Source organism: Drosophila pseudoobscura, chromosome 2 (genome assembly GCF_009870125.1).
Source record: "Drosophila pseudoobscura strain MV-25-SWS-2005 chromosome 2, UCI_Dpse_MV25, whole genome shotgun sequence".
In the NCBI taxonomy this organism is placed as follows: domain Eukaryota; kingdom Metazoa; phylum Arthropoda; class Insecta; order Diptera; family Drosophilidae; genus Drosophila; species Drosophila pseudoobscura.
Genome location: NC_046679.1, coordinates 6,374,933 through 6,401,598, shown reverse-complemented (window position 1 = coordinate 6,401,598; position 26,666 = coordinate 6,374,933). Strand labels below are relative to the sequence as shown.

The window sequence follows — 26,666 nt, the reverse complement described above, 5'->3', positions numbered from 1 at the left end:
CTTAAATTGAAATTATATAATTATGTTTATTAAATACACAAATTCACTCACATAATATATGGACATATACCTATCTGGGTAAACGTGGGCCGACAACACTTTTAATGGCCTCTATCAGCAGTTGCCCCAAAATGCCATGGAAAAATGCCATGCCCTGCGGCAACAGGAACCACAAGCAGCCCAAAAAAGCCCATTAAAAGCCGCCTAGCAGGGCTCCAGAATAGGGCCTTGACAGGAGCCCACACGAGAATTTACACAGGGTATACGGGGTGTATTGGAAACCATCAAAATAGATAAGGAATCGATTCCCCCTGTTCAGGGAAATCGCTGGAACAGATTAACAGTGGCGCTAACAGCCCAGGTTAACAGCCTGTTACCGCTCAGGGCAGCAGCACGAACAGAGCAACAGTGGTGTTAACTGCCTGATACCACTCACCTTTAACAGCCTGTAGCCGCTCTCGTTTACAGCGCACTGTTAGCGCCCAGGTTAACAGCCGTTACCGCTCACCTTTAACAGCCTGTTACCGCTCAGGGCAGCAGATCGAGCACAGTAACAGGGGTGTTAACAGCTTGTTATCACTCACCTTTAACAGCCTGTAGCCGCTCTCGGTTACAGCGCACAGTTAGCGCTGCCACGATCCACACGGCCTCCACACGATCCACACGATTTAACTTAGGTTTAAAGGCAGTAAAATTTACGCAGGAAAGAAATATAAGGAAGGAAAATATATGTACATAGTGAATTATAACGAATATATGTATGGAATCAATTCTATCCACCCTGCTACATATACAAATAATATTAAACTTAAATCCTAACAATAACAGATCAACGAAGAACTAACAAAACCAATCACAGCAGCAGAAATACAATTTGTCTCCTTAGATGATGATTTAAAGACTCTAATCTAATCTCTTCAGAATTGTGTATCTTCCGAGGGTATCCGCTGTTTCATTCTCTCTCCTTTTCCGTCCCCAGCTTATTGTCTGTTTATCAATGTGTTTACCTTTGAGCATCTTTTGTTATACTTTATGCTGCCCGACGGCTGTTTGTGCGCAAAATGCATTTGTTTCGATATGCCGCCCCATATAAAATAAATTGAATACATATTTCTTTCAGCTCGAATGACTGTATATCGAGTGGCAGAGACTGTGCGGTGGGTCTGGGTACTCCAATAGAGATGCAGTACACTGGAATGCCGCCGCTAAAACAAACATCCGAGTCGTCTGCCGGAAATGGGATACAAGTTCAGAGCTGAAGCTAGAGCTGAAGCTGGAGCTCGAGCTGGATATCAGCGCATTTGCAGTGGCAATAAAGTCCCTCCGAAACAGTGGCGACACAAAAAGAACTTGTAAAGTGGCAAAGAGCTGCGAATGGAGGCAGTGGTGTGGCCAAAAAGGGGCCAACAGCTATAGCCCATAGTATTCTCCTTTAGGAGAATGATTCTCTACTAGTACCTGGCAAAATATCCACTTGATAGCCATATGGCAGGTTGAATGGCTCCCCCAGTGGTGGAACTGCTGGGTTGAAAACAGAGACACATTGGCTCACAAATGTTTATAGCACTAATTTTATTTGTCAAACTAACAGAAGAGGAACAACAGCGACAAACAGTAGCAAGGCAAGGCAAGGCAAGGCAAGGCAAATAAATGTGTCTGAGAAACGATTGAGCGCGTTCAGAGACGACAGTCATATAAACAGAGGGACATAAAACTCATACGACATGTGGGCCGGGCCGGCAGGCACTCGTAAGGGAAGTGCGTAAGCGTGAGAACATGGCACTTCATTCACGCCCCGGAAGTGCCTCACACCACATGTCTCCATCTCTCCATCTCTCTCTCTCTCTCTCTGTGTCTCTCTGTCCAAAGTTGGACTAAAAGAAAGACAAACTGAAACTAGAAACAAAGCCAGGACTAGAGTTGTGCCTGCCGAACAATTTATACGACTATTTGAAGCTGGAGAAGTCTGAGTAAACGCTGCTTAAGTGTGCGTAAATCTATAAGGACCGATGCTGGGAGGACACACCCTGCCCCACCCCCACCCACACCCTCACAGAACCTATCGAAAGATGTTCGGCAGTCTTCATTGTCGCCCGACATCTTTCTCCCAATGTTAACACATCGTTGCCGTCGTCTGCTGTCTTTCACAGCATCCCAGAGTCCCCCCTCCACGACTTTCTCCCGGGTCCCGACGTTGTTTTTATGCTGTAAAGCATTTTCATTTGTTTTTAGTTTCTTTCCTTTTTTTTGACTGCCTTTCAAGCAGAGAAGTAGGGGATTTGTGGCTCACTCTCTATCCCCCATGGGGACGGGACATTCGCCCTTGCTTGGCTCCTTGGAAATTGATAGTTTTAGCCGACAGATTATGATCTGTTTATTGTGCAAAGTGCTGTAAAGTTCGGGGCAGCAATTAAGCCGCCTAAACGAGACGGGTGTGAAATGTGTTTCTGGTGATAGCAGAGGCAGCCTCTGAGGGAGAGGGAGAGGCGCCCGTCAGGCTTTGTTGTCCTTCATGTTCGATGGACCGATAGGGAACTTTAACTTAATTTACTTGGTGGCAGCAGGCAACAGCCTCCTGTTCCTGTCCCTGTCCCTGCCCCTGCCTAGCGCCTCGTCGAGCTGGCGAGAGAACAACAAGAATTGAACTTATTTCCGGCGGAAGTATCAGTATTTGGCAATTTCCGGTCGGGCAACGTTTTTTCTCGTTTTCCCGCACGCCCAGCAGCAGCAGCAGCAGCTCTTGCCGAAGCAATAAATGTTAATACATATTAAGCGATTTCCTTCGAGAAGAAGACAATAAAGTTTGCCACGTCCGAGGAAGTCAATTTCCCCGAGTCGGAGTGTAATTAAACCCTTGGATGGAAGATGGCAGATGGCAGATGCCAGATGAAAGATGCCCGATGGAAGATGGAAAACTAGACGCAACCACTCAGCGTGGAACGCCACTTCCATTAGCCCTCTGCATTCATTAGAGCCGCTGGCCCGGCCCGGCCCGGCCCACAATCATCATCAATAATACCGCTCCGAAAACACATCACAAATTAATTTTGACAGCTCTTGGCAACGATTAATATCAATTATTCAAATAGTTTTGCAAGTTGGCATTGCTGCCGCCTCATCGATGAGCGTCTCCTCTATTATGGGCCATTGACAATGGCCTAAGCATGCCAGAAGGCTGTGCGGCGGCTCTTCCTGGATTAGGCCTTTGTTATTGGCCCATTCATATGGGAGCGAGCGGCTTGCAAGTGAAGGCTTTGCTGAAAGAGCATCTGATCTATGGATCTATGAATGGAGCCCCGTGGAGCAGCGGGGGCTCCTTTCTAATTGGATTCTTGGAAATTAAAGCCGCTTAAAGTGCATTTCCCACATTCGCATAGTGGTAATATTTTTATGTCCGTTTGAATTCCATACAAATGGGTTGTCCCTCTGACCCCGACTCGGCCCGTTCGAGTGGCACACAATTTTGCAAATTATGCGTGCGCATGTATGAAATACCAAATTGACTAATATTTATTTATACAATTTTGCGGTCCACGGCATGCAGATAATTCAATTCCTGTGTCAAATTTACCAAAATATGCGTGTGCCGGTGCCGGTGCCGGTGGCTGTGCGTGTGCCTCTCTGTCCACCTGCCCGGCGCTCACCTCAAATGCAATTCAATTTTGCGATAAACCAATTTAAAGCAGACCAAAAATCGGGCGAAAAAATGCCAGAAATAATATATATACACATATAATGTGAGTGTCGCTTTATCAGGCCTTTTCGGTCTCTCATTCGCATCACTGCTGCTGCGGTCAGAGGTTATCAATCGTTCGCCGCCAGAGGCCCGTTTCCTGAATTCATCAGAAGAGCTCTGCAATTGTACAATTTCCCCTGCAATTCCTCCTCTATATTATTTGCAATTATGTTTGAGTAGTCTTCTGCATAAAACTCCGAGAACTGCTGCCACATCCCCCCACCCGAAGATCACCCCCAAAGCCCCCTATGCCCCAAAGGCTGTCCAAGGGAAGGGTAACAATATTTTCGCTTGCCTGACACGCCAAGTGTCAAACACACCTTCGAGCGGTTGTGGCACTGCCACTGCCACCACCAGGAGTCCGCCACGAGGCCAGCAGGCCATGAGTGGGTATTAAAGACTGAGTGAGCAATTGTGAAATGGGCAGGGCTGGGCAGGGCAGGGCAGGGTTGGGTTTCGGTTGGGGGGGGGCCTCATGGGCGGAGTCAACAATTTTGTCTAATTACAACACGAGAAACAAGACGCCAGGCGACAAGCCATAAAAAATATGCCATTTACACGAAAATAACTGTGATGTGCTGTGACCTGTGACCTGCGTATCGAAAGCCTAAGAGCCACAGATACAGCCAACAAATGGCTTAATTCGGCCAGGAATGCTCAGACGATAAAAAGTACAAGTATTAAAATTAACAAAACAAGGCCCAGTCCTAGACAACAGACGAGACGATGGGGGTGGGAGGCAGATTGGGCGGCATCTATGAGAGTGCGAGGGGAGAGTGCGTCCCATCACGTGATTGACGCACATTTCAAACGTGGAATTTTCAGCTGCTAACTCGACGCACCCTCTCGCGATCGGCAGCAACCATCTACAACATTCTGGCTGTGGAAGTGGAAATTTTATGTGTCTTCGTCATGTTAATTGTTTTCCTTTGTTGGTATTCCTGGCTATTGTTTCTGGATGGACTGGATGGCTTTGTTATAAGCCATAATTTGTGCGCTTATAGCTCAAAAGTTTCACCGTCAAGGCGAACGCAACTAACTTTATTAACCGAAGGAGAACAGTCGGCAAGCGGCATGCGGCATGCGGCAGGCGCCAGGCCCAGGACTTCATTTGAGTTCATTCTTTTTGTTTTCTTGATTTCCGTTTCCGACGACGCAACTTTCTTTAGCTTGTTTTTATGGTAATCGGCGCATAACAAAAACCACAATACCCAACCACGCCCACACCACATACCCTCGAGCCATAGCCAGGGTTGAGGGTTGAGGGCCACCTGTGAGTGGGGTGGCCGTGGCATGGCATTTGGAAATTAAACAGCGCATAGTCCTTAAAATTTTATAACTTAATTTCTGTTGCTTTGGTATTTTTGTGAACTTTTTGATTTGATTTCCGTTTGCCATTCGCGCAACTCCTTTTGTGGCAGTATCGGCTCCTTGGGTGTCCTGAGTGTGGCAGGCAGGTGATTGTGCCTGGTGGGGGGGACGGTGGTGACGTGCCTGGCGTTCTTTTTCTGCCGGAATTCGGCATGCGAATTAGAATAATAAACTGTTGGAATTTATTTCGCACAGGAAAATACTTTGGCTGCGCTGATAAGGTTGATCTATGGCCGGTGGCACTTGAATGGCCGCCGATAAGGAGACGACGGCATCCAGTGTTGAGGGATTATGCCGGGGCAGCATAATTGATGCGCCCTGGGGCATGCGATGGGGCCATTTCGAAGTCGATTGGATCCGCAGACATAACTCAATTGTGGTAATGCAAATCTTGGCTCTTACGCACTTCATTATGGCTCCCACCGAGGGCTCCGTTTCAAAAGAACTACTTAATTCCTTTGAGTGTTTGCCCTGTAAATCTTGGCGTACCAGGTTCCACTGTCAGTGGTGGAACCTAGTTTCATTATGCTAATTGCACGGACATCAACTGGGGAAAACAATGCTGAAAATAACAAAGAATGGGGCCAGGTGCGGGGCAGGGGCTGGGGCAGGGGGCTGGGGCAATGGAAACCAAAGAATTTTCATTAAAAAATGTTCATTTAGTTGCACAATTATTTTTGTGCAGCAATTTTAATAACACTAATTTACCTTCAATTTTCTCAACTCTTTTTCCGTGCCACACTCACAAAGGCGACCAATGCCAGGAGCGGGCACAAACGGAGAGACAGAGAGAGAGAGAGACAGACGGACAGAGGGACAGAGGGAGAGAGAGAGAATACCAGTTAAAAATATGCGCAGCTGCACGAATAAAAAATTATAAGTTTTTTTCTCTCGATTCTCCGTTTTTTGCCGTCTTTTAATTTGATTCCTTTCAGCATTCACTCAACCAGGCCACAGATGAAGACCCAACGACGACCGGCACTAGCGTCGTACGTCATGCGAGCGGCCAAAGCAATGGGGCAACGGGGCCACAGCAAAAACAAAATCATCAAAAGCGGACATAAGACCGGGACTGAGAGCGGGACCAGGACCAGGATCCCGCCAGGACTGAGCCAAGTTCATTCTAAGCCGTTTGCATTGCAAATGGTGCATCTGCCCGGCGACAAAAGGCAAAGAAGATGGGAACTATTGCCATTGCCCTACGGCAGAGGCTGTGGATGTGGATCGAGGACCGGGACCGGGACCAGCCTGGTTGGCCCCACAATCACTTTTCAATTAAATGGCATTCTTCTCTTGGCCATTATTTCATGTTTTCTCCTCTCGGCTTTGTTTTCTTGCTGTTTGCCGCTGCCGCTGCCACTGCGAGTGCTCTGGGCCAAATGTGCCTGCCACAAAGGCAGCAGGCGTAAAGAGGCGCAGTATAGGGGGGGAACTGAACTGAACAGAAAGCGAACAGAACAGTTCTTTGAAAATAACGAAATCATTTTGGGTTCATTTATTTACTTGACCAACTCAGATGAAAGTCTTTGAGCCTCACAGCCGCTTGGCAGCTTGGCAGATGTTTCAATTGTCAATCATTAATTCGGGGATTGATTTGACACGACGGAGGACAATTCAAAGCATTTAAATCCCTGAAAATTAATTAGAAAATCAATTAGCAGGGACTCCAGTTCGGGATTAACATAGATCCCAGTCATAATTAGGTGCCGAAAAAGCTTTTCTTTTGGCCCAAAAGGCACCCCGAGAAAAACAATAAAGTCTGTCCCCCCGTCGCCTGTCGCCCGTTCACTTTTCAAACTTCGCTTTGGGATGCGATGCCGTGTTAGTCCTCCAGGATTAGGGCTAAACTTTGGTAATTCAGGGCAAGTTTTTTGGGAGCACCAGCAGTAAGCAAATAACTGGCAAATTAGGCCAATAAAAAAAAGGTTCCCCGAGTATTGCTTAGATTGAAAACGAATTGAAAAACTCACCTCGGTGGAGGGTCCGTCTTGGAGCCGAAGTGATTGCGGAAGCTTAGAGAAAATATGTCTAGAACTTTTCGCATTTAGTTTTATTTTCATTTTCATTTGCACTGGCACTTTGTACGCGCATTACCGAGTGCAACTAAGTACAGGCACACACATTAGTATAAGTACTACAGCTAGGGGTAGGGGGGTAGGGGGGTAGAGTTGGATTAAAACTTGTAGCTGGCGGAGTTCCGGTTAAGCCTGATGGCATCCACGGGGCAAGATCGTTGCGTCCTGCAGCAGCTCCGTTTATGTCCGTTTGTATGCGTTTGCGGGGGCCTCGGGCAAGGTGGGAGTGGTGGCCGCCTCCTCTACGGCATCGCCATGTTTGAGCCAGTGCGGAGCTAGCCGCAGCATGAGGATGGCGCCCAGCGGCGCCGTGAATATAATCGCCAGCACCGAGATGATGAGCACATTGCCCGCCAGGGCCAGCTGCGCTTCGTTGGCCACGCTGGCAGCACGTGCCAGATCCAGGGCCACGGGACCCAGCGCCGCCTAAGGACCCGCAGAAGGAGGAGAGAGAGAGAGAGAGAGGAAGGGCTCACTGATTAGATGGCTCAAATTAAGAACAGGCAACCGCTGCGTATGAGTGATATGAGCACAGCGCAGCGCCAAGCAGATTAAAATACGGTTTTGCTGTACAACTTTAATTAAATCAGTACGAAAAAAGGCAAGAAGAAGGTGGACAGTGAAATATGTGACCGCCGACGGACCGCATATTAGGGAAAAGTTCAGCAGCCAGCCAGCCAGCCAGCGACAGTGCCACATGTTGGCTTTGGCTTTGGTCAAAACTCGAAGTAAGACAGCAGGCTGCAGGCAGCAGGCAGCAGGCGGCGGCTTAGTAAGCCAGCGGAACATTTAAATTTCAGTCAACCACAGAAACAGATGCAGAAACACACACGCATTGGCCAGGCGACATAAACAAAATGTCCGTTTGTGGTTAAACTGCAAACAAAAGGCTTCCATGCCAACTGCAGCAGAGTCAGAGTCCGAGTCGGAGTCCTCGTCCTCGACCTGCGAATTCGTGTATTACTTAGGCATTTCGATGAGAACAGGGACAGGGACAAGCAACCCCTTCGGGTGTTGCTGGTGTTAGTGGTGTTGCCATGGCCAGCAGGGGCATGGACCGAGTGAAATGTCCAGCAAACGAAGTAAAAAAAAGTTCTCGGGGAATGGGACAGAGGCAGAACTCGAGCTGGGGACCAACCGCAGCAACATGACACGCGGAACGGGAAACTTACTTGGACAGTTGCTTTGGGAAAACCGGAAATTGTAATGTAGGCACGTTCCTTTCTCGACAGATTTCCGCCATATGTGGATAAATATGCAAAACCCAAGCGAAACTGCAAACGAGAACAAGAACAAGAAAAGGGTCATCGCTGGTTAGTCGTTTCTCTATATTTTTTTTCGCTTCGTTCACGGTTCTCCGTTCTCTGTTTTCTCCCTGTTCTTCTGTTGTGTGCAGGTAACATTTGCATTTCGTGGCCCAGAACATTTTCATTTCGGTTCAACCCTCGCCGACTGGACAGCCCCTCTTTGTTTTTTGGCGGTGGGATGACCCGAAGCCGCGGGGACTGTCGCACAGCAGCAGCAGCAGCAGCAGAGTATTCCCTGCACAAACTGAGTGAGGACCGAAAGAAATTAAATAAGTGGCAAGGCGAACAGTGAACGGAGAACGGAGCACATTGTTGCATTCCCCCATAGAGCCACCGTGCCACCGGCGACCGGCAACCGGCGTCCGTTTTAATTACCAAACTTCCGACCAGCACCAGCAATGCCCCATAACCGATTACATGGCCCTGCAGCACGTTGAAATTAATTTCCTTGCCGATGAGTGCGAACGAGACGGGCTTGAGGAACTTCCACAGTAGATCCAGGCGCTTGGGGACACTGGCCTGCAAGAAAAGACAGAGAGTGAGAGAGAGCGAGAGATGAAGTCCATAAATTCTGATTAGATCAATATATTCCCATATGGCATGCAATTAGGACTGCTTATGTCGTTTCCTTCCACGTAAAGAGGCAATTAAAATCCATTGGCCAGCCAGTGCACACAGAAAGGATGGAAGATTCTTGGAAAAACTTTCGCCTGAAAGTCAACAATATAGGAGGCAGCATCTAGAGCAGGGCTAAAGGTATTAGCCAAGAGCTAAACACAAATCGAGAACTAACAGTCGGGCCCCAACAGGGCACAAGGCACATGATGTCACAAATTACCTAGCAAAAGTCGCCCACACAAACAGAGGTTTTTCAGAGAGCTGGCACGCTGTGTGGCTGTTTCTCCGATATAAAAAATGGCACTATTGCATGCTACATTTTTCAAGAACCAAACGTTCGAAAAAAAAAACTACAACACAGGTGAGGCCCAGGCCCCCTCCGCACCCCCCAAAGCACTCAGTTACGCAAAGGCAGGACCAAAACACTCTCGAGAGCACACTAGCTTTTTGTGGAAGGAGCCCCCGTCCCCCGGTCCCCCATCGTTCAACTTACAATCTGATGGGCCTGCAGTTGGTGCGGTGTCAGCTTGCTCTCCTCCCGCCTCCAGCCAATCCTCGCAATAAAGGCAGTCATCACACATCCCAGGGCACCGGCCGACGTATAGCCAATGACGCGGCTGCCCATCACGGCGATGGTGCCGCCCAAGATGGTCAGAACGAAGCGGAGCCCATTTGCGTACGTCTGCAAGGGATGAATCAAAAGACAGACATGTGAAAAGAGTGGATGGGAAAATGGTTGAGTTAGGCATACGCATACGCATACGCATACGTAAAAAGAACGAAAAAAACAAAACCAAATCACTTTACAAAACTCTGATGGAAACTGTTTTTCTTCTCCTCCCGCCCTTCGCTTTTCCTCCCATTGTTTGTGCTCTTTCTGCTTTGACGGGCAGTGCGCCGTGTGGTCAGGTTGCGTATACGCAACGTGTGCACCAGTCGACAGGATCGACAAAAAATGCCTTGTTTTCCCATTTTTGCCCGTTCTGTTTTGATGTTCCTTTGGCTTTTGCTTGCATACGAAATTTTTAGTCAGAACTCGAAAAAAATCTGTAGCTAAATGGCCCGAACAACGATTTCGATCCGATAAACCTCGCCTCGAATAAAGTTATCTTTTTGTTGTCTTCTGTCTTATATTTTCTAGGTATATTTTACTCGTTTTAGTCGTTTAGTCCGGCCAGGGGGGAAGCTTGTTGGTTTTGCTGGACAGGTGTTGAGGCTGATTGAGATCTTTTAATTTTCGTCCTTGCTGGCTGGATGGCTGTCTGGATGGCTGGCTGGATGGCTGGATGGCTGGCTGGCCCTTTCAGAGCACTCACTTTGGCACACCGCAAATCGCTGCAATTCAATTTTCCTTCACTCCACTTGTCCTTTGTCCACAGATTTAGAAAAGGTTTAAGCTGCATTTTCCTCAAATCGAATGAAATTGCATTCAATTGCGCTTCGTTAGGCGACTCGCTCGGACACTCTCCTGCACTTGCCATGAAAAGTACTCTCTGAACTTTTAATTTTCCTCCTCCCCCCCTCCCCCTGCCGAGTAGGTACTATAATAAGTTGAGTTTTCTTCTCGACCTCCTGAAATTGCAAACTTTTGCCCCGAATATCGTATTGCAGAAAAAATACTGCCAACGCGGAAGAAAAGGAAGAGGAAAATGTTGAATGCGGAAAGCGCAGTGCTGGAAAGGTGACTGCGAAATTACAAGAGACTGCGTAATCATAATAAAATAAAAGCAGCGCCAAGCACCAATGACACGCGAGAAGATGCTGGAGACCAAAAAAAATAACGCGAGGAGGCCTGATGACAGCCACACACAGAGACACTAGCACCGCCTTACTGTTAGTCTGTGGCTGTGTGTGTGTGTGTGTGTGTTTGCAAGGATGTAAGGATGCAGCGACTTCAACGTCGCACAGCGTGAAATTTTTGTACAAACTGCAGCGCCGCGTGGCTGCGGATGCCACTTGACGACGACGAAGCCAACGACGGCCCCGCGCCGCGCTTTACAGAAAACAAAAGTTATGAGAGGTCTATGTATGTTTGCCTGTGTGTGTGTGTGTGTGTGTGTTTGTATGGTTATATGGTTGTGTGGCAGCCCCAGTGCATTCGGTGGCACCACCCATGGCGTTTGATTATGCGCGCCATTAGCGGTGTAAGTTGCGGCAATGAGTTTTGTGGCTGCGGCTGTGGCTGCCACAATGTCCCCAGCATAACTTCACATAGATGCTGGCAGTAACTGTCGTCGCAAATGTCGCCAGCACCGTCGTCGTCGTCGTCGTCGTCGTCGTCGCCAGCTCCGTCGTCGTTGCCGCTTTGCATGTAAGTGTCTTTTTATGCAAAATGCACCCACACATTCACACCAACCCCTCTCCGCCTCCGCCCCCCCGCCTCTTGTGTGCATATGGCACCCAACGCCTGCCAGCCCCCAACCCAGCGGTGCTTGTGCGCGTTTTGCATCATTAAATGCGCTGATTGAGTGTCTAAGTGTTCACTGAATGTGCATTTTAAGTGCAGCTCCAGCTAGCTCCACGTCTGCGCCTTTGTCTGGCACGGACATCGTCGGTTCGGGGCTGGGCCGCTTACCGCATTGCGAGATGGCAAGAACTGGAGCATCATGCCGTACAGATAGCCGAAAACGAGTCCAATTCCAATGCCAATGGGACCCTGCAGCACTTGCTGTGTGAGCGAGGCTGTAAGCAAGAGCAAAGAGAGTATTTATTTCACAGTGGAGCCGTGGGTGGCGGGTGGCGGGTAGCGGGTGGCAGGTGGCACGCACTTGTGGAGAAGATGACGCTGATTATCACGCCGAACATGAAGATGGACACCACATCGTTGCATGTGGTCATCGCATAGATGAGGGTGTGTATGCCGCTGTTCAGGCCCAGACGATCCTCCTTCAGCTTAAGCATAACGGTGACCACCACATTCGGGGAGATGGCGGTGATGACCAAACTGTGTGGGGGATTACGAAACGGAAACATTGATAGCCAGCCAACCAAGCAGTCCACAGCCCACACACTCACCCCAAGGTAATGCCCCAGAGCCAGGGCATCGAAAGGGTAAGGTAGGCCAGTACGGCGATGGCCGCCACCTCGGCAATCGTAGGCAGCAGCGTCAGGCGGAGAATCATAAGCCACAGCCGCTTAAACGCCTCCCCGTCCAGTCCGAGGCCGGCCAGGAGCATGATATTGATCAGGGCCATTTCCCTGTTGAGAAGTTTAGACACTTTTCCATTGGTAACTGCTCGTCTTAGCCGCCCTCAGGGCGACCAGCTCTTACCTCAGAAACAGCTCGAATCCCTGATAGCCTTCGAAATTCGCCAGCCCCAAATTGGCGTAGAGCACGCCAAAGAAGAGCATGCCCAGCATGTCGGGCAAGTGGACAAAGGTCACCAGGATTCCGGATAGCTGGGCGCCCACAAACAGGAAGGCTATGCGCATGATGACTGTCTGGGGCGCTGAGAATTCCCTCAGCAGTATCCAGGCCATGGCCCAAAGACCGAGAAAGATGACCAGCAGGGCGACATGCTCGGAAATCAAGGACCAATGCAGCACCAAGTGACGCCACCTGCAAAACAGGCATCGAAGTGGTTAAATCAATGAACAAATAAAGCGCACACAAATATATTTGGTTATATTTATAATTATTACCTCCCCATCGTCCTCGGAAATTCAATGCAAAAAGGGCAATCTTTTTTCCACACACTTGAGATACTTTGTGGAATTTTAACGTTTTTGAAGGAGAGGACGGTATTTTGGGGGTTTGTTTAACTATTTGCCAGCAAGATAGTTTGTTGGAGGAAGGAGTTTAGGGGATAAAGTATCTGCCTTTCATTGAATCTCTAGATTTTCGTGGAGACTCCACCCGTTTTTGTGCCACACAAAATGACGGATATTAAAACGATGAAGACCCTCCATCTGAGTGCCATTTTGTTGGCCAGGCTAACAGGCAAACTCCCACAAAATGTCATCACAGCCGTGCACAGAATATTACAATAGTCCAGTAGAACACACAGTATCTTGCCCCAAAGACCAGACACCGATTATGACTCCTGTAGGTCCTGGGAGTGGGAGTGGTCAGGCTGTAATTGTATAGTCAATAGCTATTGGAGATGATGGCATAGTTTTGGATTAAGCTTTTGAATTGGAATCCTCCTGCCATGCTTCATGTTTCCGACATACCTTGAGATGAGCTCGCTTTCTCTATCAAAAGCTGAGCTGCTGCTGAGGAGCGACAGTCCATTACCAACAATTAGGCCCTCGAAAGGGTGAAACCTACTCCGTCTGAATGCTCAGAATGTACTGAAGAAAGCCAGGGACAGCCGTTCGGGAGTTTCGTGTGTCTCTGTTAATCAGGTGAATTATGTAAATGTAATTGCTGCTAATTGCCAAGCTCCTTTGGAGCTATAAAACCCCCCGGACCTTAGCGACGGCCGACAAACGCTACCCAAATGGACAGCCACAAGGAACGCATTGAGTCCATGCACCTGATTCTTCAGGTCATGCGACTGTTCGGCCTCTGGCCCTGGTCTCTGTCCGAGGGGGACCACTGGACGGTGTGGGGTTTCGTGCGGCGAAACTATCGCTTTCTGCTGCATCTTCCCATAACATTCACCTTCATCGGACTCATGTGGCTGGAGGCCTTCGTCTCGAGCAACCTCGAGCAGGCGGGCCAAGTGCTGTACATGTCCATCACGGAGATGGCGCTGGTCGTTAAGATTCTCAGCATTTGGCATCACCGCTCGGCCGCCTGGCAGCTGATGCACGAGTTCCAGCAGGCCCCAGAGCTCCGCCTGCGCTCCCAGGAGGAGCAGAGCTTCTGGCAGCGGGAGCAGCGCTACTTCAAGTGGTTCTTCTACATCTACATACTCATCAGCCTGGGCGTGGTCTACAGCGGCTGTACTGGGGTGCTCTTTCTGAAGGAGTACGAGCTGCCGTTCGCCTACTACGTGCCCTTCGAGTGGCGCAACGAGCGGGGCTATTGGTTCGCCTATGGCTACGATATGGCGGGCATGACTCTGACCTGCATCTCAAACATTACACTGGACACCCTGGGCTGCTATTTCCTGTTCCACATCTCCCTGCTCCACCGACTGCTGGGCATGCGATTGAGGGCATTGAAGAGTACAGCGGATGAGACCTACTTTGGCCAGGAGCTGCGTCAGATCTTCGAGATGCATCAGAGCGTGCGCAGGTCTGTAGATCCTTACACGTATATCCTATTGGTATCACTACTCTTCCCCTCTACAGGTTGACTCACACCTGCCAGGCTATAGTATCGCCGTATATACTCTCCCAGATTATTCTGAGTGCCCTGATCATCTGCTTCAGCGGCTATCGACTCCAGCATGTGGGCATCCGGGCCAATCCTGGCCAATTCATAGCAATGCTGCAGTTTGTCAGCGTAATGATCCTGCAGATCTATCTGCCCTGCTACTACGGCAACGAGATCACCGTCTATGCCCACCAGCTGACCAACGAGGTCTACCACACCAACTGGCTCCACTGCAGGCCCCCCCTCCGCAAGCTGCTCAACGGGTACATGGAGCACCTGAAGAAGCCAGTCGCCATCAGAGCTGGCAACTTCTTTGCCGTTGGTTTGCCAATTTTCGTAAAGGTTCTTATCGAATAGAAGTGCCTTTTGGGAGTGCCCACTCATTAAACACCTCTTTTGCAGACCATCAACAATGCCTACAGTTTCCTGGCCCTCCTGCTGAATGTCTCTAAATGAGAAGTGGGTCACTTGATTAGGAATATTTACAACAATCAGAATATGTATTTTGAATTGCAATAAACAGAGATTTATAGAAAACCAAGCATTACTTTGTGTATTCTTAAAGGGGGTATTAAATAGTTCTTGAGTTTTCTTGAGAATTTAACTTAAATAGAGCCATAACGTAGATCAAAGAATAATCATTTAAAATTGGTAGAAAACTTCATGTTTGGTTGGCAATATCTTCAGAAATATCCACTCTATCGACACGAAATTCTCTTTTTATTACATTAACTTTTGGGGAAAGTTAATGCAGATAATAAAATATGTTATTGGAAATAGTTCCAAGCCTTCAGAGTAGTTAAACAAACTCAAATTTGAGCAGAGATTTATAGAGATATTTCCTTGGAATTTTGCTTGCTCCTCCTAAAGGGCATGACTTTAGTCCTTATATTTCATCTTCGCATTTAAACAGAATATTCTAAAGATATTTGTGACTGCATGCTGCACTTCAAACTATTAGATACAGCCATATGGACAGCCTTGGAGGAACTGAGAACGAAAAATCAACAAGAAGCAGCAGATGTATCCCCAAGTCTGTGCTCCTGCCCCCACTCCTGGCAGCCATTGCGTGACTGATGTATTTTGGTAGGAGACAGACGAATGTCAATGGGAAACATTATGTCAGCGGGCTAATTATTGTAATTGCCTTTGCCTTTAAAATTGTATAAATATTTTGGCTAATTAACGAAACGACTCAGGGCTGGAGCATCGTTGCAGCAGGGTTCACAAAACGAACCAGTTCCACTCGATTCAACGTTAAATAAGTGAAAATAAATCATTTAATGGAAGCCAGCCATTTCTTGGGGCTCATTTTAAGGACTTGAACGGGAACTGGAATCGGAAAAGTGTGTTCCAGAGGGAAACGAATCGAGAATACAACCCTAGTTCTGAATTTTCGTCAACCGAAGGCCATAGGTCTATAAAGGGAGACAATGTCATTGGTTTTTCCATTGTACAATTATTCTTGAGTCGCTGAAAATGCAGTCCACGGATCGTATTGCTGCTGTTCGGTTTCTGATTACGGTCCAGCGCTGGACGGGGCTCCTGAAATGGCAGGATGAGAATAGTCATGACCTCCGGACATGGGTCAAGCGCATTTATCCGTTTGCCCTGCATCTGCCGCTGACTTTCACCTACATTGGCCTGATGTGGCTGGAGGCACTCACCTCCGCGGACTTCGAGCAGGCTGGCCAGGTGCTGTACATGTCGGTGACGGAACTGGCGCTTATCTCCAAGCTCATCAACATCTGGTATAGGCGAGAGCAGGTGGCAGGGTTCATTCACGAACTGGATGGCGATCCCGCCTACGAGCTAGGCAACCACGAGGAAAGGGAGTTCTGGCACCGCCAGCAGATGCACTTCCAGCGCATCTTCTACTTCTACATCCGGGGCAGCCTGTTCGTGGCTGCGATGGGCTTTTCCAGCGTGTTCTTTCAGGAGGAGTACGAGCTGCCCTTCGGCTACTACGTGCCGTTCGAGTGGCGCACCCCGGAGCGCTACTACTACGCCTGGGGCTACAACGTGATTGCCATGACGCTGTGCTGTTTGTCCAACATCCTGCTCGACACCATGGGCTGCTACTTTATGTTCCAGATCGCCCTGCTCTATCGGGTGATGAACCTCCGCCTGCAGGCCCTGCATCGGACCCCGGAGAGGGAGTCCGCGCCCAGGCTGCGTGCCATTTTCCGGCTGCACACACGAGTGCGCCGCCTGACGCGACAGTGCGAGGTACTGGTCTCCCCCTACGTCCTCTCGCAGGTGGTGTTTAGCGCCTTCATCATCTGCTTCAGTGCCTATCGGCTGGTCCACATGGGCTTCAGGGAGCGGCCGGGTCTCTTCCTCACGACCCTGCAGTTTGTGGCCGTAATGATTGTCCAGATATTCCTGCCCTGCTACTACGGCAACGAGCTGACCTTCCATGCCAGCGCCCTCACCGACAGCGTGTTCCGCACCAATTGGCTGGAGTACTCGGTGCCCACCCGTAAGCTGCTCAACTGCTACATGGAGTTCCTGAAGCGACCCGTCAAGGTGCGAGCCGGAGTCTTCTTCGAAATTGGCCTGCCCATATTTGTCAAGGTTGCAGCACTCTCTCTCCCTCTCTCTCTGTGGCGCCACTCCATGCTAACTTGTGTTTCCTCTGCAGACAATCAACAATGCCTACAGTTTCTTTGCCCTGCTCTTGAAAGTATCCAAGTAAGCGGAGAGCTCCCCCCCAGGGAGGGCGGCCAGGCCACACAAAGTGTGTTAAACACAACACTATAACCCAGCAGCAGCAGCACCGCAGTAACTCATACGACACGTTGTCTGCACCCCGCACCGAGAACAACATCGAGAATAAATGCCGCCAGCCAGCAAGGCATTTCGCCAGCTATTAAAGTAAGTGTCACTGCCAAAAAGGCGAAAGGAGACAGCACAAAAAACAAAAAGAAACAAAAAGAAATCAGGCCTGACTGCGACTAGACGTCGACCCGGGGAATTTGGGACCCAGTCGCAGGCACCAGACGAAGTCGCAGAGCCGGGCGGAAGCACGCGCGGGTGCCTAGTGTGGCAGCAACAGCCACGAGCACCATTGTTAGCGCATAAAAGAAATAGAAAACCCAATGCAAAGCAAAGCAAAGACCGGATATGCGAAAAACGCGTGCAATGCAAGTGTGAATGGCGGCGCGGCTGGCTGTCCCGCCGGAAGTGCATTCAAAGGGCTAAGCACGGATCCGCACAATGGCAGAGTGCAGGGCTCCCGGGGTCTGTCTGCCTCGGCTCGGCCACATGAGCATTTCACTTACCACTTGGGTCCTTTGTACTCCTCGCTCTGGACTCCTCCGCCGGGAATGGGCACGGGTACGGGCACGGGCAGGGCTCCCCCATTGTTGCCGGCAACATTTTGTTGTGTTGTATTTGTTGAATTTAATGATGTCGGCGTTAAAATTATTGTTGCAGCGTTTTGTGGGGCGGAGGCATCGCCTCCTGCCCCCGTTCCATTTCCATCCGTCCGCGCTTTGTTGTAGTCTTCCGGGAATTTTTGTATGTCTAATTTCGTATGCAACGGCGGGCCAGAGTTGCCACTCAGTGTGTCCTGTGGCGCAGTGTTGCCGTTTCTGCCCTGCTCCTGTGTCATGTTGTCAGCCTTCTGCTGCTTTTGTTGCTGTCTGCTGCGCTTAGCTGTAAGTGGCAAACAGATTTAAATGTTTTAATAGATATGTCAACGTCAGAGAGAGAGAGAGTGCAGAATTCCCTTCGAGCCAAACCGAAACCGAACAAACCCATCGAAGGCACAAGCGCTAACAAGCTGCATTTAACCCATTTTGCATTCATTTCTGCAGCTCATGCATAAGTAAAACCCGGCGGGGCGGATGGCCCGGGAGGAGCCCGCGTCAACGGCAGTGTCAACGGTTCTGGCATCCCGGCAGCCGGCAGTCGGTTTAAATTGCAAAGTGCAGCCGAGTGCGGCTCTCATACGTACTACCTGTAATGCTCGTACTACTCAAGGTGGTGTCGACGATGGCAAAATGAAGATTGCAACAAAGATTGACAAGCGTTGATTGCAAGGAGAGAGCCCCAAAGAAGTGGGGTCTGAGTGCGGCGAGGCTGCCAGCGAGTCAAGGATGATAACCGTGCTCCTGCTGCCGGCAAGGAAATTGTTTTCGCCAGGCCACGACAAAGCCTCTGCCAGTCGACAGGTGTGTCGAGTCGGCTCTGGCTTTGGCTCTGGTTCTGGTTCTGGCTCTGGGGCACAGCCTCTGCGAGTCGCCTCCGCCATAATTGGCGTTATTGTTGCCGCGACAACTTCACACTTTGCCACTGCCAGTGCAATGGGGCAGGGCAGGGCAGGACTGGCTGGGAGGCGACGGAGGTCTGCAAGGAGCCTAAGAAATACATAAATATTCCCATTTATAATTAGCGCACTTAATGCCGGTTCGGGTCCGCCCGTCGACAGCCTGTCGAACCATTCCGGGCAATTGACGCGCTTCTAGCCGGGCTAATTGGACGGCAGACTCCTCTGGCTGTGGCTCTAGCTCTGTGCTCCCTATTTGCATATGAAGCGTTGCTCTAATAACGACAATTTTCAATCCAGTTCTCACAATTATTATGCAAGACTGTCACTGTGTGTGTGGCGACTGTTTGTGTGTGTGTGTTAGGCTGTGCAATCAGCAGTTGATTTGATTTGAGATTCTTTTACTTTTTTTGTATTTCCTCAGAAGCGACTGGTGTTTGTATTTGATTTTAGAAGACAATCTGCTTGTCAATTGTCAACCGAACTCCGGCCGGGTCGCTTGCCCGTACGTGTTAATTGTCCGCAAATATTTAGCGCCAATTCGAGGCTCCAGATTCGTCACATTGTGACAATCGGCCTGTTTGCGTATCTGCTTCTGTATGCCCTGGATCACGTGTCGCCCGAGATTCAGGCTATCATGCGACCTATTGATACGCAGAAGAAACGCTAATGGGGGGGATGGTGTCATAATCTCAAGGGGAAGGGTCTCTAAATCAAGTTGGACTTAGAGTATTGCTTTGTGAGTAATTGGATTGAATCAAACAGCAGGAAGTTGGAGCAGGAAATCAAATTTACTTCACTGAAAATATTCAATCGGCATTGATTTCACTCGAGTTTCCATCTGCTTCTGTGCTTTCACAGAAGAAAACAAAGGGAATATATAAGCAACAGATAGCAGATCCATTCAGCAGCCATAAATTCCAGCAGTGGCACTGCAAAAATCACTCATACGCACAGGTGGCTCTGTCCACAGATACAAAAGCGAAAGTGCGGCTGATTTTCGGCACTATCACCCTCTGATCATTCAGCGAGAGAGATACAGGAAGTGTAGACTATACAGAACACTGCTTTGACATTGAATCATCTACAGATGAGAGAGAGGGGCTCCCATAATCTATTCAAATATATCCCAGACACACTCGCCTTCGACTACAATCACAGCTGATCAACAGACGGTATTCCAGCACTGCTCAGCAATAGAAAACTAATAGAAACTCAGAGAGAGAGAGAGGGAGACAGGGAAAAGCTCCCGACAAAAGCGAACCAAAACAAAGACACGGCCCTGTGCGGCTCTACACCTTCTCTTTTAGTTTGTAAATTAATTTATAATTACACAAACAATGTATTATAATAAGCAGCAACTGATTATTAAATATTAAATACAAAGTTTCCAAAATAAACTTTTTTAATAATCTGTGTTTTCCATTGTGCATTAAATATAAAACATTATTTTTAATAGATTTTCCAAAAAATAATGCATGAAACTAAATAAATTTGTGGTCGACTAAGTGGTGGTTTTCCCCCGTGATGCGACGCGCGTTTGTAAACACTCACCCGAACAATTTTCTATGAATAAATGAGTTTTTAATAAGCACAACACTTGCGAAATTTCGATGGAATATTACGTCGAGCACATTCTATTCAGGGCAGCGAATGTTAACTGATTGAATCTTTTTTTGTTTTTTTGCCGAGTGATAACTAATCGCATTCGATGCCGGCTGACAACTGACTTCTATAAGAGCATCTCTCGCATCTACGGTGTGGGGCGCCGTATATACTCGCACTTTTTATCTTATGCTAATAAAAAAAACATACAGTCTCCGCAGTCGCCGAGAGATACTCTCGCGCGGGCGAGTGAGACATATAAAATATTTGTTTAATATTTTAAAATTAGCAAATAAATTGGAAGACAACAGAGCGGGAGAGAGCGTGAGACGAGAGACGCGAGTGAGAGCTGGGAAAATATTGGATTATTAACAGACAAATTCAATGGAATTAACAGCAGCATGGCATTGAAAAAAGAGTTGCCTGTGGTGTGCGATCAAACAGCGCTAGAACATCGATTAACAAGCCGGAGAAGTGCACTGGCAAACAGCCCCCGGCCCCGAGCATAATTATGATTACGAGCATTTGCTTATCAATTAATTAGCCCCATAATCAACACAGAAACTTATGTACGCTCGGTAAATATTTGCCATTTCAGTTCAGTTGTGTTTAGGCGTTCAGTGCCTCAGTTCCTCCGAGCCTATTGCAAGTTCAATGAGAAGTTCGCGTTTTGGCTATGGCAAATATTTAAGTTTTGCTAATTAATTTAAAATATCTTCGCCATAACAAACTGTCTTGATGGGAAATGGAAAATGGGTTTGGTTTGGTTTTGGAAGCTAAAGAAATGATAGCACTTTTGCCCACCATTTTTTTGTGAATTATGTGCCTCATTTAAAAGTTTTCCGCACACCGAATCGTAGTAGTTTTTGTGTCGGGCATGGGGAAAAAATTGTGCATAAATTGTGTGCAAAGGTGTCAGCAGAGATAGCAGGCAAAGAGCAAGGAGGGACAGTGAGTGGAGGGGGGCAGCACAGGTATTGTAAGACAGGACTTTCGGCTGCAATCAAGTGGCTGGAGAGAGCACCGGTAGAAAGTGGAGAGTGGTAGCACTTCTCCTGTGATATTTCATATTCATGCCCTGCACTCGGCAGGACAGACAACAGCAAAAAGACAGAAAATGTTGAGCCAACTTGAACTGCAAGTTGGGCGGGTCATTAAGGCTTTCTTTGCACTCGAAGACCACGGACGGGGCCCAGGCCGGCCGGGCCAGGCCAGGCCCCATTGATTATTACCTTTGCCAGAAGCTCCATCTCTCCCCCATTGACCAGGGGGCGGATAGTTCTTGAGACTCTCCACGTCCACGTCCACGCCCACGCCCATTGTTGGGGGGGGCTTTGCGCACTTGTCCCTTCCGTGGCACTTTTTGGCATTTTATCTTGTCATATTTTCTGCAACTTTCAAGTGACCAGGCACGAAAATAATGCAAAAGTTTTTTAAAGCCAGTCGCCCCATGGATGTGCCTCGCACAGAATTTCGCTTTTCAATTGCTGCGAAACTTTTCACACAAATTATACGACGACTACGACTGACGCACAAAAAAACAGACACTCCGCTCTCACGCTGCCCCGGAGAAAGCCCGAGTCATGGATGCAAAGATGGCGACGAGTGCATTTCCGGGCGATGGTAAAAGTTTTTGTCATTCGGTTGTCATATGGCCCCATCCCCATCCACATCCCCATCCCCATACAAAAGGCGAGGAGACAATGCGTTGCGTACACATCTGAGGTGTTAATTGGAATCAAGGCAAAACACTTTCGCACGGCCACAGGCTGCAGGCCAGGGCTGAAGGAAAAACCCAAACAAGCTTCGGAAAATCTCCACCGAGACATCGGTGGAAACTTCTTAAAGATCTAATGGAAAATTTATTGTTCTTTTTGAAGTTGCTGAAAGTTCATTCTTTCTTGCCTTTCCGTTGTGTCACTTTTCATTTAGATTGCTTGTACGGGGCATGGGGCATGGGGCATGCAGCAAGAAACTGCATAGAGTGCCATAAATTTGTTTAATATTTTACTGATTCATTCGCTGGAGGGTGCACTCCTGGATGCACTCATAAGTGTTTCCAGTGATTTATATGAGTTATTCAACTATTCATTATTTACAGATCCCTTTTTTCAATATGTTTAAACGGTAAATAGTACAGGAGGACAACGACGACGACTACGACGACGATGCTGATGACTTCTGCTGGGTATCCTGTGTAGCCTTGTGTGTGCGTTTGCTAAAGAGTTTCAAGTTCCAGGACTCTGTCTGAGTGTGTCCGTGTCTGGAGCATACATACATATATCAATTCACGTTTCTACCCGTACCTAACATACATTTATTTTATTTTATTTATGTTTACTTAAGCGTGCCACCCTTTAACTATGCCACCCATCATCGCCCCCCACCCCTGTCTGCTGTCCTGAATGTGTTTGTGCGCAGAGAAGGATTCCTGTTGCATCCTTTTATGCACTTGCCTGTTAACCAGTGCGTGCAAAACACATTCAAAAAATAATTTCTTTTCGCAGAAAATATTGTATGTGCTTCCATCGAGCAGCAGAAGCAGCAGCGGCAGCGACAGCAGATTGCATTCCCGCCAAGAGATGAACTCACGCTTCAGCGATTCGCATCTAATTTAGTGCTCATGCGAGTGCGAGAGTGCGAGTGCGAGTACGAGTACGATATTGCAACGTCAAAAGCAAATCAGTGGAAACTGCCAGCTTCTTGGCTCAAGGCATAGAAAACTCTTCAAGCTTCGAGAGACAGAGACACAGAGAGACAGCGAGAGAGAAAGAAAAAAAAACAGGTCAACCCGTCATATGCACTCAAAGACCATTCACATTCACAGCTTAGCAAATAAAAGGACAGATTGAAAATGCAAAACTAAATAAACAAGTCCTCGGCATCACTCACAGAAAGGACAAAAAAAAACACTGTCAAAGATGATACGACGACAGGGAAAGCGCTCGATTAAGCGTAGTTTAGAAATTAGCCGTGCCACTCGAGACCCAGTCGACGTTCGCGTGGCAAGTGCAAGTGCAACAGACAGCATACAGCTATGCGACTCCGTGGCATGTCAAAGCCCAAATGCTGTGGGGCATCAACGCATCAACGTCAATGCACATGGCGTCGAAAGGAGAGGTTTGTGCCACAACAGTCATGGGGCGTGTATGGGGTATGTAAGTTGAAATTTTCCCATTCATTTGGCAGTCATTATGCTCAGTCAGAGCGTAGCAGCCAGCAACAACAGCAACAGCAACGTTGGCATTTATAAATGTCATACACTGCGTATACGTAATAAACCGACCTGAGCACAGTGCCTCCCTGTAGAGACGTGCACACGCCTTGCATTTATCAATAGTCGAGAATGTTTGTGTGCAAAGCGTATATCATGTTGGCTTTAGTTAACAGAAACGTCGCCCAAGTGACAGACGACCAAAAGCAGAGGCGAAGGAGGCAGGCGGCAGGAGGCAGAAGGCAGGCGGAGATCTGGGGACACACATCCATTTAAGATTGAGCTTGAGAGATTGCCTGGAAACGCAGCATTTAAATGGAATTTATTTAATATAAACGAGCTGGCATTAGCTATGCTATCCCCCCCCCCCGTTTGGCCTGCGGCGGGCGGTGCCGAGAGAATCTATTTAAATATGACTTTTTCGAGCGAGAATCAGTGGTGAAACTCGAACTGAATGCACAGGAAATGAGCTCCGCACCGACTAATGCATATTCATGGAAACATACTTTTCCGAAGGCCTGTGGGCATCCTGGCCCAGTCCGTGAGTCCGTGGGTCCGTGGGTCCGGGCCCAGTGTTAGTTTTCTGATTGTGGGCATTTGTGCGCAACTAAAACAGCTCATTATTCGTTGGAAATATTCCGTAGTTTGGCAGTGTTAACCCTGCCGCAACAGTCCAAAAAGCCCTGCCCGTTTGCAATGGCCCCAACGGCGAAAGTTTTTCCCGGACAGATGCAAAACAATCGCAACTGCAAGAGCATTTCAACAATAATAGCTGTTGGATTCGGGGAAAAACAAGCCGCGACCACCTGCCAAAACAGGCAAAGAGAAGGGTCAACCGAGAATAAACAGAAACTAGCCGGAGATGGGAGGATAGTTCACATGGCCGTGCACCCACTGGGCACACTGGTCCTTGGATGCATGATTCTGTTAGCCAAGAGCTCTGGCTGTGGCTGTGGCAGTGGCAGTGGCATACTATCTGACAGCCCAAGAAAGTGCATGCGAATGAGACGGGACAGGCAGCCATGCCAATTCCAGACATTCTGGCGTCAATATACGGAAATATTACGTATACGGCTGCCAAGCGTGGCTCTCCGGTATCTCTCTGGCTCTTCCAAGCAGCATCCTAGCAAAACGAACGCGCTTTGGCAGTATCTGGAGTTCACTTAAAATCGAAATGCCTCAATCAGCTCATGGCACAGCTCAGAGTCAGGACTGTGATTCGACTTTAGACACAGCGTGTGGCATGCATCCCTCCACTCCTCCTCCTCCACCTCCTAGCTGGCGCTATTTGCACAAACTCGAGCGGAGAACGGGAGTGAAACAAAAACTTTGAATAAGCAAACTATGAATATACTGATATGCTGATATATATACCTACTATACATATATCTGTATTTGTATCTGTATCTCCATACTCGCATGTGCATGCGTATGTATCTTTATGTGTGCAATGTGCTTTTGTCTGTCTCTGCGCTCACTTCAGACCCACTTCGCTTGGTTGGCCAACAAAAGCGTTGACGTTGTGCGGAAACTATGTGCATTTGAATGTCTTACTCTTGTCTCTCCCTCTCTCTCTCTCTCTCTTTGGTCCTCTGGCTGACTGTGTGTTTGCGTGGGGAAAAGGAAAAGAATTTCCGGTGCAAATATTTTTGCTTTGCTCCAGCACCAAATTCTCTGTGCTCTCCATGACAACAATCCCGTACAGCACAAGGACCAGGACCACCGCACTCAAAGCACAATTAGATGTATCACTCACCTTCTGGGAGGACGGGCACTGAGATTTGCTGCCCCTTGAACGATGACTGGCCATGGCTGCGTGGCGGTGGCTGGGGACGCTCCTTGTTGGGCCCCAGCAGATGCTCCTTTTCGGGCTCCAAATCGGTAAGAATGCAGGCGGTCACTGTTTCGCTGGCTCGCCGCAGCAGCTGCAAAGGCAACTGGTTGGCAGCATCCTGCGGGCGATCATCTTTCGGCATCGCTGGGGCCTCATAGGAGTCCTCGAACGGGTTGCTGCTGCGGAAGGCCTGTAGCTGGGGGCCATTGTCGCCGGCCACCACATCGAATACATCTGTCGGTACGAGATTTAGTCATTAGTTGGCATAATCAATTTCCGAAATCCGATTTATTTGCACACGATTTATTTATTGGCACTTTTGGAAAAAAAAACCAACAAAAAAAATACAATTCGTATTTAATTGATTAACCATAAACTCGTAAATTAACAGCGCGGTGGAAAAAATCCACATGCTAAATATAATAAAAAAAAATGAGTGGCAGTCGACCCTTAGATACCCTTGCGGAGCTATTCTTTCGATGGATTAACAAATACTTATCCTTCTATCTATCGGTTGTATGACTTCTTGGCAAATTTCACATAATGTTCTTTAATGTTCAAGAAAGAAGATTCGTAACAAACATCACGTCAAATAGCTAATACTCGTACTTACCAAATTCACTGCTCACGTTCATGTTCGGCGTTTCTCCCTATTTAGCACGCGTTGGGTTTCACAGCGAAAGAAGAGCGAAGCAAAACAAAACTGAGCAAAAGTCAAAAGCAAAAAAAAGCACAAAACAAAGAGAGGTCGCCGCCGCTCCGATACTCAATGATGACGTATGCTCTAGAGCTTTATTGACAGCCGCGCGAGAAGAAGAACGACAGGGCAAAGAGATAGAGCGATAGCTACGCAATCAACGACCACTTGACCGACGGACGCTTCGCTACGCGACCAGACCGAACGCTGCACTGCAAGAAAGAACAATAAGACGCGCGACAGTCGGGCACGACCGGAGTAGCCGCGGCGGCCTGTGGAGAGGGTCCGCGGCAGTGGGTACATCGGATTTCATTAATTGTATTACACGTGCTCTGGCAAATATTTGCGCAACGCATTAATTAGAAAAGCAATTGAGGCGGCGATTGTGCACTTGGAACGGCGGCTGGGCGCTCTCTTCGATTAAAACTAATTGGCAAACAAATAAGCGTCGCAAAACAAACGCCGAACGAAGCCACGGCGCCCCGTCCCCGACCGCGACCGCGTGAATGGAGAAAAATTAGCAAAGAGAGATTATGTATGGGAAAGAGAAGAGCGATTCGCCAGAGGGAGCGAGTTGGTAGAAAGAGAGGCAATGAAAGAGACTCTGTAAGGAATCGAATAGATAGGGTTAAACAGTGAAAAACGAGAGTGTCGTGATGGTAGAGGGGAC

At 48.3% G+C, this 26,666-nt stretch overlaps 3 protein-coding genes across 4 annotated transcripts; 2 read left to right on the top strand and 1 right to left on the bottom strand.

Annotated features, from left to right (window-relative positions):
• Nucleotides 1-7,136: 7,136 nt before the first annotated feature.
• Nucleotides 7,137-26,359, bottom strand: Nha2 (Na[+]/H[+] hydrogen antiporter 2). Of its 2 annotated transcripts, XM_015183131.2 has the most exons (11): nt 25,913-26,359; nt 25,222-25,533; nt 17,658-18,033; nt 12,379-12,666; nt 12,123-12,305; nt 11,876-12,051; nt 11,683-11,789; nt 9,601-9,789; nt 8,865-9,008; nt 8,355-8,456; nt 7,137-7,608 (listed from the first exon to the last, which is right to left on the bottom strand). In XM_015183131.2, the coding sequence occupies exons 1-11, from the start codon at nt 25,932-25,934 to the stop codon at nt 7,363-7,365; spliced, it is 2,145 nt and encodes a 714-aa protein (XP_015038617.2). In that variant the 5' UTR covers nt 25,935-26,359; the 3' UTR covers nt 7,137-7,362. The 2 variants fall into 2 exon arrangements, with proteins under 2 accessions (XP_015038617.2, XP_001358105.3); XM_001358068.4 differs by lacking the exons at nt 25,222-25,533; nt 25,913-26,359 and adding an exon at nt 20,201-20,374.
• Or94a (Odorant receptor 94a) lies at nt 13,535-14,830 on the top strand. Its single transcript, XM_033385901.1, has 2 exons — nt 13,535-14,292; nt 14,349-14,830. Exons 1-2 carry the CDS (start codon nt 13,550-13,552, stop codon nt 14,728-14,730), a joined length of 1,125 nt encoding a protein of 374 aa, XP_033241792.1. The 5' UTR covers nt 13,535-13,549; the 3' UTR covers nt 14,731-14,830.
• Or94b (Odorant receptor 94b) lies at nt 15,853-17,071 on the top strand. The gene is made up of 2 exons (XM_001358069.4): nt 15,853-16,950; nt 17,018-17,071. The coding sequence occupies exons 1-2, from the start codon at nt 15,853-15,855 to the stop codon at nt 17,069-17,071; spliced, it is 1,152 nt and encodes a 383-aa protein (XP_001358106.2).
• Nucleotides 26,360-26,666: the final 307 nt, after the last annotated feature.